The sequence below is a fragment of the Penaeus japonicus genome, unplaced genomic scaffold, assembly GCF_977035675.1.
Source record: "Penaeus japonicus unplaced genomic scaffold, GWHDUDI00000001_assembly GWHDUDI00000028, whole genome shotgun sequence".
NCBI classification, from domain to species: domain Eukaryota; kingdom Metazoa; phylum Arthropoda; class Malacostraca; order Decapoda; family Penaeidae; genus Penaeus; species Penaeus japonicus.
This window is the reverse complement of record NW_028234430.1, coordinates 21,967,666-21,985,165: the sequence shown is the minus strand read 5'-3', so window position 1 is coordinate 21,985,165 and position 17,500 is coordinate 21,967,666. Positions and strand designations below refer to the sequence as shown.

At 36.0% G+C, this 17,500-nt stretch overlaps 2 protein-coding genes across 4 annotated transcripts in view; both read right to left on the bottom strand.

Annotated features, from left to right (window-relative positions):
- The window catches only part of OtopLa (proton channel otopetrin-like a), a 419,182-nt gene extending 419,121 nt beyond the window's left edge, over positions 1–61 (bottom strand). For all 3 annotated transcript variants that reach the window (XM_086553513.1, XM_086553514.1, XM_086553515.1), the window contains exon 1: positions 1–61. This exon is cut by the window's left edge. The gene's annotated coding sequence lies outside the window, so the exon portion shown is untranslated.
- Positions 62–2,462: 2,401 nt separating this feature from the next.
- Positions 2,463–17,500, bottom strand: part of l(2)k09022 (HEAT repeat containing 1 homolog l(2)k09022) — a 24,160-nt gene continuing 9,122 nt past the window's right edge. Inside the window, exons 10-36 of the mRNA XM_086553505.1 lie at positions 17,297–17,471; positions 15,899–16,027; positions 15,083–15,742; positions 14,702–14,890; positions 14,388–14,507; positions 14,112–14,207; positions 13,456–13,712; positions 11,673–11,826; positions 11,207–11,461; positions 10,807–11,042; positions 10,332–10,567; positions 9,986–10,107; positions 9,724–9,852; positions 9,380–9,542; positions 8,948–9,130; positions 8,673–8,806; positions 8,346–8,472; positions 7,699–7,882; positions 6,867–7,063; positions 5,569–5,744; positions 5,218–5,406; positions 4,801–4,959; positions 4,318–4,484; positions 3,912–4,035; positions 3,587–3,736; positions 3,196–3,357; positions 2,463–2,703 (exon numbers count right to left, since the gene is read on the bottom strand). Coding sequence (XP_086409631.1) covers positions 2,497–2,703; positions 3,196–3,357; positions 3,587–3,736; positions 3,912–4,035; positions 4,318–4,484; positions 4,801–4,959; positions 5,218–5,406; positions 5,569–5,744; positions 6,867–7,063; positions 7,699–7,882; positions 8,346–8,472; positions 8,673–8,806; positions 8,948–9,130; positions 9,380–9,542; positions 9,724–9,852; positions 9,986–10,107; positions 10,332–10,567; positions 10,807–11,042; positions 11,207–11,461; positions 11,673–11,826; positions 13,456–13,712; positions 14,112–14,207; positions 14,388–14,507; positions 14,702–14,890; positions 15,083–15,742; positions 15,899–16,027; positions 17,297–17,471 — 5,080 coding nt within the window. The 3' untranslated portion in view covers positions 2,463–2,496. The remainder of the gene's footprint in view (positions 2,704–3,195; positions 3,358–3,586; positions 3,737–3,911; positions 4,036–4,317; positions 4,485–4,800; positions 4,960–5,217; positions 5,407–5,568; positions 5,745–6,866; positions 7,064–7,698; positions 7,883–8,345; positions 8,473–8,672; positions 8,807–8,947; positions 9,131–9,379; positions 9,543–9,723; positions 9,853–9,985; positions 10,108–10,331; positions 10,568–10,806; positions 11,043–11,206; positions 11,462–11,672; positions 11,827–13,455; positions 13,713–14,111; positions 14,208–14,387; positions 14,508–14,701; positions 14,891–15,082; positions 15,743–15,898; positions 16,028–17,296; positions 17,472–17,500) is intronic.

Genomic DNA, 17,500 nt, shown 5'->3' with positions numbered 1-17,500 from the left:
CTGTCGCGGCCGTGGCGTCGAGGCTGTGTCAGAGGCCGCGCACGCCAGCCAAGGGAGTGAAGCTCTGGACGGCGAGGGGACGGCTAGACCATCCAGCCAACCCCGCACGCGAGCCCCTCCTACTCCCCCTCACAACAAACCCCTCTCCGTCCCTCCCCTCCCCTCACTTCTCACTCTCTCTCTCTCTTTTCTACGCCCCCCACTGCCTCCCCCTACCCCTTCTCCCACACCCCCACTCGTCTGATGTCCCGTTCCCCCTCCCCTCTCTCTATTTTGCTCCCCTTCCCCTCCTTCTACCCCCGCCCCCACTCCCCCTACACACAGAGATCAATAAGACTCAAGATTCTGCGACCATTCACGGGCGGGAGGCGGGCTCGTGCACTCCAACTTTAAAAACTGCTATGTGTGGGAAATACTGTCTAACTATTTTAACCAGTTAATACTCAATGTCATTAATTCATTTTAATATTTATTCGGCGACTTATAAGAAAAATTATAAACCACAACACTCAGCGCGTGGGTACGCAAGTTCGCCTTGTGCCTGCAGGTCCCTTTTTCCGAGGCGACATATTGATTATTAAGGAATTTCGTTGCTCAAATCGCAAATACAAGCTTGATAACGCTCACTACTTCTTACCTATTTTATCGTGAATACCTACAGTTTACACCAATCCTTTCTCAAACTGGAGGAGTTTGCACAGAGTGTTAACATTTTGACGGCATTTTAATGTATAAAAAATATTGTTAAAGAGCCATTCCACATCTCTCCTTCATCAAAATGTGGAAAATTTTCTTAACAAATGAGCAGACAACGTTAATGAATGCAAAAAATTTTCACCTGGGAGTGATTAAGAAGTTCTGAGTTTTCTCACGCACGCGGGAACTTTTTTGAACTATATCCCAGCCCAACGCCAGACGGGCTTTACTTGAATGTATCATGCATATACTTTAAAAAACGTCCTCCGAGTAAATTGGTTCCATGAGTCTCGGCTGGTGGGCGGAGTTATCGCCAGTTTAATATCTGACATTAGTCTTTGTTGGTTGCACTATGGTTTAATTAAGATAATAATTCAACTCAACAGGCGAGTTATAGGCTCGGTGTCCTTTCAACTAGCGATTGCAGTCTTATCTATGGTTTATTTCACGGTCAGTGAATTAAAATGTTTATCCATTTGAGAAATTTAGTATGATAAGCAAGATGTTTGTGAGATGTACAGGAATGATAGAAACTGGTAAAATACACTACTTTTTGCGTAAAATATGTCATTTAGTGATCCCGTAAAATAAAGTGAATTTATTACGATAACGTTTAATGTTCCAAGATAGATAAGACTTAAACCATTTTAGCATACTGAGTCCAGATTCAACATGAACTGTATACAAAAAAACGGGGTCTGTCTGGGATATAATGCATAAAGAAATGTAAAATGTTAAAGGGCGTGGCTGGGGCAGATGGAGTTAAAGCAGCTTGCAACTTGGCTTTATTCCGTGATTCCCAATTTAGTTGCGATTTATTCATTCGTAACAGGTCCGAGGAATTTCTCTTGATTTGTTAGTAGAACTGGATTTGATCCCTATTATTAAAACTCCCTACTAGATACTTTAAGTAGTGATTTCTGAATGTCATTTACGATACTTCCGTGTGTAAAGTAAAAGGTAAATATATGAAAAAGTAAAGTAAGAAAAAATAATTCGTTTTGTCACAGTCATTGGCTCTGGCTAAGTTTATATTACGATGGAATTTATATGAACATGGTTGTAGTAGCACTCAATAAAATTATATTAATTTGTTCATATCTATCCTGTGCCATAATCAACACTTGGGGTGAGCCCATTAACCGTTTCAGTCTTATAAATTAAATCGTAATTCCACACACTTTCTTGGTACAACACACACTGTTATCAAGATGTATTGGTGTAAATATTAATGGTATAAATTATTTTTCTTTCTTTCTTCTAAAGATGATCTGATTAGTTTCAGACTTGCTCCACTTGAATTTCCAGTCAAATGGTAGTTATCATATACCTAGTGTTTATCTTATTTTCTTTCTTTCCCGTTTCTCTTCCTTTCCCTTATGGGAAATGTTTTTTCATTGTATTCTTTCTTATTAATTGTCCATTATATCTCATTGTTAATGGGAGCAATGACTTGATAATAAGAAGATCCACCAAATTGGCAAATATGGCAAATATGGGGGTAATAACACAGTCTAATTAAAATTTACATGAAAGAATTTTGTTGCCATCTGATTATTTTTTCAAGAATCTGTTGTATTTAGTTGTTTTTACCTTTAACTTCTTTTGCGAATTGTCATGAAGACTGCTACATTCTTTAAACACTCTTGATGGAGTGTAATTTTTCAATAGTTGTAGACATTGAATTCTATCATTATAAATAGAATGACTGATAAGGTAGCAAATATGAAGATATTGGGGAAGGGTGTAGAAGAAAAACAATCTTCTTTGTACCAAATTTATTACCTACACAGCACTCAGTTATTCATTTAGATATGCTCTTAAATTATCCCCAAGAATAGATTCCATCTTAGTAAACACATTTCTAGATGCTTCTTCAACATCATCTTCTACATTCTCAAGAACCTCTGTGATGTAGGGCATTGTATCCGCTAACAAAGGCTGAAGGTAGTCTTCACCAAGGCTGTCTACTAGACCTTCAAAAGTGGTTAGAGCTGCTAGAATTACCTGTGGGAGAGAATGAGGACATGTCTTAGAAAACAATGTAAAATGTATGCAGCTTTCCACGCACTGTATGGTTGTGCTACGACATATGATTATTAATATCAAACGCTGCAGAAAGGGTGCCAAGAGCAAAGTTAGGAGACACAGATGCTATTTTTGCTTTAGAGAACACCTTAGTTACAAATAGTAGAACATTTTCCCTTTGTAAAACATATGGTTCATTATAAAAAAAAAACAATGGCATATGGCATATTCAGACTGAATTCAACTATATTATTGAAAGCCCTGCAAATTCCACCTACACAATTAGCATAACTACTAAAATTTGGATTTCAATTTACTGTTGATTAACTTTTTCATGAGAAAAATACAAAAGTAAATTGATCTCATTTTCTGTTGTCACAAGTAACTGCAATACTTTACTCAATATCAAAGGAACATATTTGAATATAACCAAAATAAAGTACTACAACTGAATCCAATCTGATAACTAACCTGAGGCTCATCTTCATTTCTAACTCTCTTGAGGATCTCACTGTTAAGTTCCTTCCACAATGAGTCGTCTGCAGTTGCTACAGTGAATTTGATTACACATGGCATTAAGTGATTCTTCACGCGGTCCTTGAAGGCCTCTTCTCCTCCGTGTTTGTTCTCCAGCTACAAAGCATAAGAATGTTGGGTTATTACAAAAAATCTCATTTAACCAATCACATTCCTTACTATATATGTTACAATGGGCCAAAATAGTCCACTGAAGAAGCTCTACAGCTTTACTTCTAAATCTTGCTACAATAAACAATTTAACCAAAGGAAAATAAATCTGTAACAGCAATAATGCACAGCTTATTTTCCCTCATAAATTTAAAAGATAAAAAAAAGTATTTACCTGGTCAATCAGTGGTTTAACCATCATCTTGAACCTTTCTTGGTTTATGAAGTTGACAGAATCATATGTAAATATTTTAGTGAGAGTATCCAAGATCACACTGATGAGGTCTGATGAATGTTTTTCCGCATCCTCGTCGCTTCCAAAGATCTAGAACAAATAAATAAATCATTGCTACTGAACATGTCACAATCCAATCCTACTAAGTACTGCATTTATATACCCTATAAAAATCATATACAAAAATATCAAAACCATAATGACATACAGTAATAGCAGCAACAGTATAAAGAATCATAACAATAACAAACACGTTTTCACTTACAGTACTGTGGTGGTTGAAGGAGTTGTTTCTCTCAAGCATTGCCACTGCATGGCTATATACACTGTCTGCTAATTTGGCCTTTATGAAGAGCACCTTCAGAGTGCCCACTAAATGGTCAGCAAACCTGGAAAATGGATATGATATTTGTTAGTAGTCTTCTCCCTTTTAGAGATGAGTCCATGAGAAATGGCACTGCAAACAAAGAGTCAATATCTATCAAAAAACATTTTCTTATACCTTATCACTGCTGTAAGTACTGTTGTTATAATCATATTTATTATTACTATCATTATCATTATCATTATTTGTGTTAATATCATCACCACCTCTATCTTCAACATGGTCATCATTCAGTCAAATTAACAATTACAGGAATAATTACTTAAACTGATCGAGTAAAGCTCACCGATAGAAAGTAATCAATCTGGTGGGTTTGTCATCAACTGAGTCAACCGCCCATCTCTGGAGGGAGTTGAAGATGGCCATATTGTCATGTTCATTGAGTCGCAGCAACAATCTGACCAGCGTTGAAATTATGCTCGTCTCCACCTTGATGATAATGTCTGAGTCTCCCTGGAATAAAAATGTTTAAGTAAGCAAAGGATTACAAGATCTGTAGCTGATTAAAATATTCATACTGATCTTTATAACTTAAGATTAATAATATTAATACGGCATCCTATTAATTACATTAACATAATAAATGTAATTCTATCAATACCACATAGAATATCTATAGTAATAATATTGGTATAGCAATCATAAACAAGGTAGTACCAATAACTATATAACCTGACAATAATACTTATAACAATTCCTTAAAAGATAAAATTCAGTAAAGATGTAAAGTTATATCTATTATATAAAAATGATAAGCAGCATATATTACCTTCTGAGTTCTTATTTCCAAAGTTTTCGAGAACAAATCAAGTAGGACTGGCATGTGGACAGTCAGTGCTTTGCTATCAGTTTTGGATATTAGATTTTCTGCCATGGCTAGCAAAGACTGTATTGCAGGAATGTCATCCTCCGATAATTTCTCATATGCCTGAAAAGTTGAAGGACAATCTTTCACCAACACTTCCTTGAAGCCTTTTTTTTATTAAGTATGGGCAATACTAAGTACACTTCTTGAAAACACATGTACAAATACTGTAAGTGTGTAATAAGAAAAAGAAAAATTAAGGACTTTCTTCTGTCCACATATAATTCACCATTGAATATTTAAGACAAAATAATATTATAAAACAGTAATCTTAATTCCTAATGGCATGAGGACACTTCAGTCTTCTCTCTTTAGGCTCACCTGTGTAAGACATGGGATAAAAATGCGAGCTTCAATGTGCTCTGACAACAAGTCTCGGACCGAAGTGAGCCTAGCATGCAGTCGTGACTCCTTTGAAACTGGCTCTTCTTTTACCACACAGAGGCGACACACTGAACATATGAGGGGTGTCAAGTAAGGAGACAGGAACTGTGGCACGTTCTCTACAAGCTGTGGAAGATTGGAAAAATTTGTTGATTTGCAAGACAGTCCATGGTCGTTCCTCCACCCCCCCCCAAAAAAAAATGGCTGAAATTAATAAATATTGCCATTATCAAACATTTTTATTACTGCATCTTGTATAAAATGTAAGTGTCCAGATTCACTTTATACCTTGTGCGTGGCTGTGAGTGCTGCCAGGAGAAGATAATCTGTTTCTTGGTTCTCACTGATTAGCTTGATGATAATGGGCACAAGGCGAGCAAGACGAGAAACTGCAAGGGCCTTTAATGCAGCAACTGCCTCAGCCACAACTAAGAGTGCTTGAGTCACAATTCTGTCTGGAGTATCTGGTAGAGTAGAAAGTTATGTGTAAACATTATAAAAACTTTTCTACTGTAAAGGGAAGGAAGGAGAGTAAGAATCAAAATAAGAGATTGAGAAACAGAGACAGAGAAAAACAGACCTATGAAGGTTATTTGTGATTTTTCAATTAAATTAATTAATATCTAAACTATCAAACATAATCCAATAGCTTTATCATCATTTCTCTGCAATCACTCAGTTAACCCATTCACAACAGGACATATTTTCGGCTACTCCTGCTTACGCCGGGTAGATAGCTAGCGCACAACGCTTTGAGCTGGGGAGTTTTCTCAGTGTGTGTGGTTACCCTGATCCTCTCGGAGTGTTTTTCACCCACCCTATTCTTATGGTTTTCATGAATGCGTCTACAATGTAAAGGCACATAAAAATATTGCCCTGTTCAGAGGAGTTATTTTAGTTGAAAAACATGTTACAGTAATACCTTTTAAGTTTTATCTTATTGAGCTTTGCCTATATTCTTTACTTCTATGCGAAAATACCAAAGGAAAGTGGAAGCAATCTCTTATTTGGACATCAAAAAACATGTTTTACATTTTTTTTTTATGAAAACAAAAAGAAAAATATGAATAATCATACACGTACATATGAGTATGTACATGTACCTCGTGGCGTAATATAACATGATATGACTGGTAATCAACAAATTAGTAGTAGTATTGCATTAGTAATTTTTTAATTTATTTTACTTCTTGGCCAAACACATTTGATTTTACAATAGTTCTTCGACTCAGATCTTTATATTCAACCGAACAAGAAGCAGAAATTACCATGATGTCATCAATACGACGTAGTTTTCTGCAACATCATTTTTTTAACGTTATATCTCAATTTATGACACTCAAACACCTAAAGTAAAGTAACCGAGCCTAAGAAATTATGTAAAATTATTATATTCGAGAATAATCTAGCGATCTATAGCTGACAATTCAGCACATCACAATTGCCCCTCCTGGAACTTGGCGAGAAAATGCAAGTCTTAGGACGTCACCCAGGTCTGGGGATATTTTTCAACCACGTGACAGGACATCAACCGGCATGAATGGGTTAAATATCTACAAAAAAAGAAACATCAAAATCTAACTCACTTTCCCAGCAGACCATCTTGACACCTAGATTCAGGACAGGTTTCAGCACTTCAGCATTTACGTGTGCAGAGAGGAACTTCGTGAGCAGCTGTAGACCATAGAGACTGGTCTGTCTTGTCTCTATGAGTTGGTCTGATGGGAGGCCTAAATTTTGCAATATCTCCACAAATGGCAACAGATCCTTCACGTTTTCCGCACTAGAAAGGTACACACACACACAAAAGGTAAAAAAGGTAACATAAAAACAATATACTAAATCTACATATGCTAAATACTCAGTATAACCTTATGCTTTTCAATGATGTAAAGAACAAAGAAAAAATGGATTTGGTGGCAAATGAGGAGCTGGAGGAGGAGATAGACGATCAAGAAACTACTAAAGGAATATACAATTAAGATGAAGATAGGAATATAGAAGGGTTAAAAAGAAGAAAATGCAGGAAAAGAAAACAGAGGAGGAGAGGAAGAAGTCAAGAACAGAATAATATAAAGAAAAGAAGAAAAAAAAAAAAAAGAGGAAAGAGAAGGGGGAACGGTAGATGAAAAGAGAAGGAAGAGATGAAAAAGAAGAAATATAAATATAAAGAGGTGGAGAAGAAGAAATTAAGAATATAAAGAAAAAGAAAGGAAGAATAAAAGGAAAAGGAGAAGAAAAGAGAAGTTGAGGTAGAAACCAAAAGAAAGAGAAGAAAGACAAGCAGGAGAAAAAAGAGAGATGCAAAGAAAAAGGAAAATAAAAAGCAGTAAAATAAAACCAAAAGAAAAAGATATAGTATACATATATATAATACAATGCAGATGATCCACAACAAAAAATATAGAAGAAACCTACCTGAAGAAGTTTGCATTTGGCTGAAGTTTTGCACAGAGCAGCTCAATGGCCCTGCACCTCACCACAGGCAAGGGTGATTTAATCAGGCCACCTACAACCTTTAACAACATGCTGGGAGGCAGGACTGCGTTGATTCCATCCAACACAGATATCACTTTACGTTGCAAGGAACTCCAGAATTTACCTATAATATGAGAGTTATAAATGTTAGAATAATGTTTAAAACACCACAAAATAAGTATGTGTTACATTTCAGGATGGTATATAGATAGATTAGTTGACCTCACAGTCATTTTAAATACATTAACTTAACCCAATGCCATTTGGAGTGCATGTATAAGTGCCCTAGCCACTGTGATTGTATTTATTAATTTATTCACCTATTTATTATATATTTTTTAATATAGATGGCTCTGCAAAGGATTAGTCAACCAAAAGTCAATTGGTAGCCCTTCCTGTAACTTTGTAACTTATTCTATGATTTATATCCCCCCCCCTAAAAAAAAAAAAAGTTCATAACTTTGTAACTTGTTCTATGATTCATATTCCCCCTTCAAAAAAATAAAAGGTTTATTACTATCATTCATGTTACTAGTATTGTAATGATAATAATGATTATAATAGAATTAGTAGCCACAAATGCTTACCTGAAGGCTTGTCTTTGTTGGCATCACATAACTCATTCACAGTGCGCAGGAAACACATTGTCTTTTCAAGAAGCTGCTGGTAGAGTTCCTGAAGCTCCCCATCAAGACCTTCTGTTTTATCACACACCTAAAATATAAATCCTTATTAATATTAAACAAGGCACTCCCTGAAAAATCTTTTACCATCAGCATCATCATTCTGATCAATAAGCTTAAACGCACCTAGAAAAATGTGTCTTTACAGGTAGCTTTTAACAAAGAGCATCTTGATCCATCATCTAACACCAGTCTTGATTAATTAGGACAAGCAACCAATCGAAGGCTTACCTGACCAATAAAGTTCTCAGAGGACAACAGATGGGACATGAGACCAACACAGGTGTACTTGAAGTGGCATAACTGTTTTGTTGAGTGAATTTTCCAGTTAATAATATCATCTGCTACCAATGTTCCCTCCTCTTCTGCAACAAAAGAATTACACACAATCAAAACAACAGTAATGCAATAATGCACACTTAGGTATATATACTTCAGGCTCATAAAATCTGTTCTTAAGAAAAGACACACCCTCTTATAACCACCATTAAAATATCACTTCCTACCTTTTTCTTCTGGCAAGTTAATTATGTACTCCATCAGCTGACAGCAGGCATGGACCTGTGTCAATCCAGAGAATTGGCTACTTAGCATCAGAGCAAACTGGACATTCAAAGGAACCCCCTTTCTCTCTTCATCCTTGGGCATTGAAGCTTCATTGGCAGTGCCTTTGATTACATGGATGTCACCTGAAGTCAAATAATTAAAATTAGAAATGTAAACTATAATCATCTGTAACATATTACAGATTTTTTCAAACATTTAAGTTCAAGCAAGAATAGAAGCAGCTCCAGAAAGAGGAAAAATATTGAAAATTACTGAATTGAATATTACTACTACTGCTGCTGACAAGATTCTACAGTGGTGTAGAAGAAGTAAGTCATAGAAAAAAAAAAATTATCAGAAAATTAGTATATCTCATTTTCTGATATACTCACACATAAGAGCCAAAAGCAACCACAGATTTTCTTCTACATCTATTGTGGTTGCAAGCTGTGTGAAAAGAGGTAAGCGGCGGTGCTCAGGGAGGTCTGGTAGAGCATCAACAAATACTTGACACACTTGGGCAAGTTTCACCTGAAGTTTTTCCTTCTTCTCACACTGTAAACAATTAATCAGTATCAGTATATAATCATTAATCACAGTGCTTTCTACTATACTGTTCTCTTTAATAATTTATATTTCTTTACTGAAGTAACTTCTATAATTCATCTAATTAAAGTAAACATAATCACACAAATATCATATCAAAGGATCTCAATAGAAAACAGGTATGACTTACCTTGATGAGTGTGGGAACAATACTCTGGATAGTCTGGTGAATCACTTGGAAGGAATAGGAGTCATCTCGTCTCAAGAGGGATGTGCCCATAAAGGTGAAGATTGACATCATATTGTGCATCACAACATCCTGGTGGAATTTTGCAAGAGATGAAAGTCACAACATACACAAGAATGTAGAACCAAAAACATTATCTACAAACTGCATAATTTATGATTTCCTGTGACAAAAATCAATACAATTTGCAGATATTGAGCCTTACCGGGAAAATCCTTGATGCTAAAGCAAGGACAAGCAATGCACGACGGTGAGTATCAGGACTTGCAGATGAGCGGATGCACTGAACTATTAGTTCAACATTTAACTGGACTTCTTTACTGATGTCTGGCAAAGAAAAAAAAAGAATGAATGGTTTTGCAAATCAATACATAATAAAGATAAAGAGAATTGTCCAAACAATAAATTCTAATCCAACCAAAACAACTAAGATATCAAGACACTAATCCACTCTGCACTACTTTAGTTACATATATAAGTTTTCAAACATATCTAGTAAAAAAAAAAAAAAAAAAGGAAGGAAAGTATCCAATCAGCAGTGTATAACCAACCTTCTCCTTTCTCTGCAATGGATTTCTGAAGGAGATGAAGTAGTGCCGACAGGAGCTGCTGTTGTACAATCTCAGTCATAACAAGGTCTTGTGTGAAAGTCTGCTGGAGACACTGGCAAAGGGGACCAACCAAGAGCCAAGGACGACCTAAAGATGCCATCACACCAATAGTTTCTAGCATCAGACCCAGCTTCTTCCAGGAAAGCAAGTTGTTATCTTGATCCTTCTGTACTTTCCTAACAGAATAAGAGGTTTATCTTGTAAACTGGTGTTTCAAATTGTTTCAGACACATAATCCAACAATATGCTATATACTCACAAGAGATCAAATTAATTACTTTTTACCAATTTGATTTTCCAATTCAGATGCCATTTGTTATTACAGAAATAACCAAAATGATGGACAACTACTTGATCTACCCTTCATCTCTCTTCCCTAAGTAAAAATGGAGTAGGAGAGGAACAAGACACTCACTGCTTGATCCTCTTGGCTTGAGCTGCACGGATGGAGGTGACTTTTGTGGCAAGCTGTAGACCTTCTATCTTGGTAATGATCACTGATGAATCCAGGCTCACTTTCCTTAACCCCTTGCGCAACTGGGCAGCTTCATATGGGTTTTCCGACTCTGCCACACGACTAATGAGGATGCTCCAAAGCCTGGCTTGCACTTCCTCCGTTGCAATGCTTATGAAGAACTTGCGGCTCATGACCTGAAATGTCACAAATGAAAGTTGCCTATGAGTACAAATAACGTACTCAATGTAATTAATGTAAACACTTTTTTAAAAATTGTATATCCTTAGAATGAACAATGAGAAAAAAATAAAAGTAGGAAAAAAATAAATAAATAAATAAAACAAAAATGTATAATTACCTGATCCATCAATATGCTCTGAGGAGAGACAATTTCCTTGTGAAGGTCCAGCACTGTTGCTGAGCAGTTGATAGCTTTAATGAAGATGTCCCAACCAGCTTCTGTCTCAAGAACCCCTGAGGTGGTTGGGGTGAAGCACAGCAGAATGTAGTACAGGGAGAGAGAGCTTGGCACATCTAACTTGGAGTCAGGCTTTAGAGCTCCTATCTTTGCAAATATACTGTTAGCAAGTGGTAGCAGATTCAGCAGCACATTCTGTTGAGGGAAATTTACCAACTTTAGTATGTAGTTTTAGTTTCCTGAGTTTCTTTTCATCCTATAGCAAAAGAAAATAAACAAAATAACATAAAAGGAAAATAAAAATATTTCTTATTAAATAAAATCCATAAATTTTATTTTATAACATAAACATTTATTATAAAGGATACAGCCTTAAAGGAATAAAGAAAAAAATTATCCAACTTACTGTATTGGTGATGTTAATCAGCATATACTGAATGGCAACCTTAAAATGCAGTGATGTATGCTCAGACGTTAGAACCTCCAACAAACCCTGGATTATCTGCAAACCCTTCGATGATGGCTTGTCTCCAAATTCAGATAGTACCAATGAACAATGACTGGAAAATGAAAATAGTTCTTAATATAATCCTAACATAATTTGATGAAAATGATGTCAATCCTTTCATTGTTTTCATAGAAGAGAGTCAAGTGATGAGTGCCAAATATAATTAAATGTTGGTTACAAAATGCTTTAAATATACCATCTGCTTGCCACTCATTATTTCTTGACAACAATGTGGCAACAAATAAGCCTGTTGGCATCTATTGTCATACATCTTCCCCTTATTCTAGGCAAGTTGGAGGTATAATGCTAATTAATACTGTTTAATGTGTCATTAACCCACACTGATTTACAGTTCATGAAGAGAACGCTACTGGCATCCTTTTAAATGTTATACTATTTCTTTAACAAGATGTGCAATCATCTTCTACTGCCATTACTTAACCCGTTCCCGACGGGGCCAATCCGGCTTAAATAGACCAAAATTCCGGGACTCTTGAATGCATAAGCCTAACGCGTCGGGATTCTCGGCCGCATTAGCCGCGAGCCAGCGCTGAGCTTGCTCCTTACCCCCAGTGGGCTAGACAAAGTAACCGCCAAAACCGTGTGAAACCACAAGCTTGACAGACGTGTTATCTTGTCATCCGTCGTTAACGGGTTAAGGATAAGCCATATACACAGAGCAGATGCTTTGCCCAGAATATTGCCTCTATGGTGACCCCTGGCTTGTGTCAGCTAGTGCTAACTCGTGATGACTCAAGATAAGAAGTCTGAGCTTGGTCCTTACCCACCACAGTGCCCAGCCACAGTAGTAACCGCCAGGCAACAGTGGAAACTCACAAGCTTGGACAGGGTTCGATCTGTCAACCACACGGATGTGAGGTTGACATGCTACCACTGTACTAGCCTGACAGCTTAATGCCATTACTTGCATAATGGTAAAGTTTTATTGCATCTAACTATGACTGAAGGGAAAAAACTGGATAATACCATGGAGCAAATGCCTTTCTTATATATTTTCTTTATATATTCCTAGAACTTATAAGAACTATGTTGCTGATTTCTTCTCTCACATTTTAGAAAGTTTGAGTATTCTGTGACTAATTTACCCTTACACCGTGTTACAGCTTAACCATGTCTGCTGATAGCAACACCTATGCCCTTGGGCTGGGGTGTCAAATGTATGGCCAATTTTCAACTTGCTGCTCTAGCCATACCATATGCTTTACATGATATAACTGGCCCTTGTATTTAGAAGGGCCAATTTTATTATATTTATATCATATATATAAATCTGTTATATTATATAACCTTTTCTCATCAAAAGGCCCCTTTTTATCTTTTATGTGTAACATTCTTTATCACATTTAGAACTACAGCTGGAAGGTATATATGCTTATCTAACTGAATAAGCACTTAAAAAATTGATAATCAAGATTAATTTTGGGGAGCTAAGAAATTACAATTTTTTAGGTATCACTGTTCAAGATCATGCAGTAGTAAAAAGTTAAAAAAGGTTTTCTGGCTCAGATCCTAAAGAATGCATATGATTTGAAGGTTAGGCTTTACCAAAACTACAATAGTTGTATAAAATACACTAGAGCATCAACAATGAACAAATTTTCCCTAGTCAAACTAAATCCCTAAAACAAAATCAAATAAAGGATGCCTGGAGAATGCTAACCTCTCATCAGCAACAAGTTCCTCGTCGTGCTTGACAAGCGTTTTCAACAGCAAGCTATGGTTGTCCTGACTCAAACCACCACCAATAACTCTGGTCAGCTCCTTTACACAGCTCATGGCCTCACGTCGCACAAGCTGGCTGGCGTTGGTAAGTGCTGACAGCAGGGAAGGCACTAAGGGCTGTTTTGTGCCAAGGGCCCAAGCCAGACTGGCAGACTGTGACTTCAGGAGTGATGATCCAAGTTTTAGACTCCACACCTAAATAAGATTAAAAAAGAAAAAAAAAAGAATGAGTTTATATATATATATATATATATATATATATATATATATATATATATGTATATATTTTAATTATAGATATATATATATTATATATATATATATATATATATATATATATATATATATATATATGTATATATATATAAAAGCTGATTAATTTTTTTTTATCAACTATCAATTTATGACTAAACAAGAACATTATTTAGAAATATAATGAAAAAAGAAAAGAGAAGAAAAGAAAAATATTCTATGAAATGAGGATGAAAATAAAATCATCATATGACTTGGATATCAAAAAGGGATCATTATATAAACAAAGAACAAACAATATTGTAAATCAAAAAGGTGGAGTAGCACAATTATGAACATTACCTGCATGGTTTCATCAACAAGATCAGAGAGAGAGGAATGCCATCCCCAGATCATGGAGAGGAAGTGGTATCTGTTTTCTACACTTTCTAAAGAATCCTGAAACAATACCAAAATTGAATGCATGTAATGTAGACACAAGAAATCTATTTCAAAGCTATATAAAACAAAAATGAACATGAATAAAAATAAATCTATAAAACTTAGGCAAAAGTTATGTCCAGTGACTGAACCACTTTTAGACAAATATCCTTAAGATTAGGATCATAGAATACTTACTTTCAGAATGATCACTACCAAACTGTCTCTCAAGGCAGTCCCAACAATATCAAATCTCTCCAATTGTATTGCACATCTCAGGGTTTTTACAAGGAGAAGGATATTTCCTTCCTCCACATCCTGGAAAAAAATTGTTTATAGAGTTTTGTTTATGGACCATTGAACTGATCATCAAATTTTCTGAATATATATATGCAAGATTTTATACATTCATAAAAACCTACCTTACACTATATAAATTATGCATTTTTCACACAAGCAAGTTTTGACAAAGTCTAATTTGTACAACTGTGATCAAATCTGTAATCTCTAACCTCCATGAATGGTGTCCAAAATGTGGTAGTACTGCAGGCAGCAGGTTGTTTGAAGACTTGAACAGCTTGCTTTAAACAGTATGTCAAAAATGGGAGAGTCAGGGAACCCTTTTGTGCAGCCTCAAGACAGAGGGCAAGTTCAACATGGTCTGCCTTCCCTTCTGTATCTTTGGTTTTATCAGCTAATGCCTGGTAAACATAAGAGGTTAAGTTTATAAACTTACTATAGAATTCAATAACTTTCAAATGTTCTAATTATTTCATACAAATAACTGATATAATTTCATCTATTTTGAGTAAGGCATAACAATCAACAATGTTTTAAAGAAAAAAAATAGAGAGAAAATTGCTTCATAAAGAGGCAAATGAATAATTGCTTACCTTTACATCAGATTCCAATCCAACCTGACATGCATCAACAATCCTGTGTGCTAATTTCAAGCGCATATCATCCTCCATCTTATCACTGACTAAACCACAGACCAGCAGAACGAGAGACACAAAGCACTTGAGCTGGTTATTCTGAAAACCCAAATGATTTTCTACATATGACCACAAGGCAAACTGCTCTTCTTTGGATAACTCGCTGATAGCCTTTGGGACAACTTTCATGATCATCCGTAGGTATTTCTTTTGCTTGAGGTTTGTAAACAAAGGATTGAGCTCCATGGACAGGGCTGCCAGGAAAGGGCTGCAAACAGTCAGCTTTGACTTCAGAATCATCTTAGCAGCTTCATAGTCCTGATTCTTGGGGAACAGCACATATGGAAGGCATATGAACAGGACATTCATTAGCTGATCTTTGTCATACCGTGAAGAAAAAGTTTGACAAAGCACCCTCAAGCATGGCATTTGTATATCTCCCCATTTTTCATGGTGTTCCTCAACTCTCTCTAGAAGCTCTTCACATTTTTCCATAGTGTACGAGGTCTCTAGCATTTGCATGCCCTTCTCCAGAGACAAAGCCACAGATACTATAGCTGGGTATTCATCATTTAGCATATTTGTCATCTGCATCTTGATCATTTTTTCATCATTCTCCTGCAATAATAACATTTGTTAAAGGCTAATAAGGCACACTGTTAAACTTTGCTAACTGAAAAATGTAAAACTTTTTTTTATTAAAGTTGATATAAAAAGATGACATCCAATAATTTCTGACTTATAAAGAGGATAACTACAATGAGTCTCGCTTACCAAACCCTTGTTGACTTTCTCTGCAAAGTTCTCTACAGCAGCCAGGCGGAGTTTATCATCTGGATGGACTAAGTGAGTGAAGCTTGTTCCCTTACCCCCATCTTGGCTGTTCAGCACCTTCTTTAAAATCTGCAATATACAGAAGAGATATCTAGGTAAGGGAACCTTTTACCCATTTGCGCTGGATGACGTGTTGATATGTTTTGTGGTTTTTGTGTCAGACGCCGGTGACGAGTATCTGGGCAAGGCTGACGCTCGGGATGAGCGATCGGGAAGCCCAGGCTTGTGGCTTGTGCGCCCGAGAATCTCGAGGCGTTAGGCTTATGCGTTCGAAAACCCCGGCATTACGACCATGCAAAGCCAGAATCGTCCCGGCGTGAATGGGTTAATAACATGAAGATGCCAAAAAATTGAGGTGGATGATGGAGCAGCAAACAGAAAGATAAAAGAGGGGACAATGTTGAAGTAGATATAGCTTTCACTCTAGTACTGTGATGAGCATAAGGAAACTCTCCGTACAGTAAGTGTTTGAAATGGCTGTTTTTGCTAACAGGAGTTAATTGCAACTTTAAATTGTCATGGGGTAGAAGTTTTTAGTTTTTATGTTAACATTACATACCAAAAACAAAAATTAAGCAACATACCAGTCACAACCCATTTTATTCATGAATTTGATTCCACCCTATATAAACATCCATACTTAAGATGAACAGCACATAACAGAACAGCACATAAGAATTTCCTAAAATATCACGAAGTATATAGAGAATGACGGTTGGTATCAAACAAATATTTGTTGCGAAACAATAATAATTTCAATGACAAATATTCTCTGTGAATATGATGTGTATAGGTGTATAAAAATGATGACCACTTACTAGTTGCTCATTTGTTTGGTGAGCACCTTTGTCTCATTGCTCCTTTACAAGAAAGATATTTTTTCTTTTCTTTTGTATGTGAAAATAGCAACAAAAACAGAATGGCAAACATAGTATTATACAGCAAAAGTACTAGATGATAAATGAAATAAGCAGGCCATAACTTTCAATAAAAATGTGATGTGTGGAGAATTCCCCAAAACAAATATTTGAATCTAATTTTCTCAAAACATCAGATTTTTTGTGTGCACTTTTACCCAGTTTTAATAGCAGATATATGATTTAGTCGTCTTTAAAAACAGAAAAAAAGGAATTATACACATTTTAAATTTGTTAATGCTGTATATACCAGATTGCTCAGAGATGTCACATGCCAGACTTAAGCCAGAGTACTGGCTTGGAGAGTTGGTATAAACAGATTTATATCTAATTTTTGAGACCAACATCACCCCTTTGGTTCATTGCAGGACCCTGACATCCTATTTTTTTTAACTCATAGTCAGGAGGTTAAAGATCTTACCAACTTGTACTTCTTCTTGCCAGGATGCATATCATCCCAGCTGATCAGTTTTGCCATGGCTTGACTGTAACCATCTGTATGATTGACCTCCAGCTCATTAATAGCCAAACCCAAATTCATGGTGGCCATTTTCTTTATATATTCATAATTGTTTTCCACTGCTTCAAACACACTCCTGTGGAAAAAAAACAGTATTGATTTATT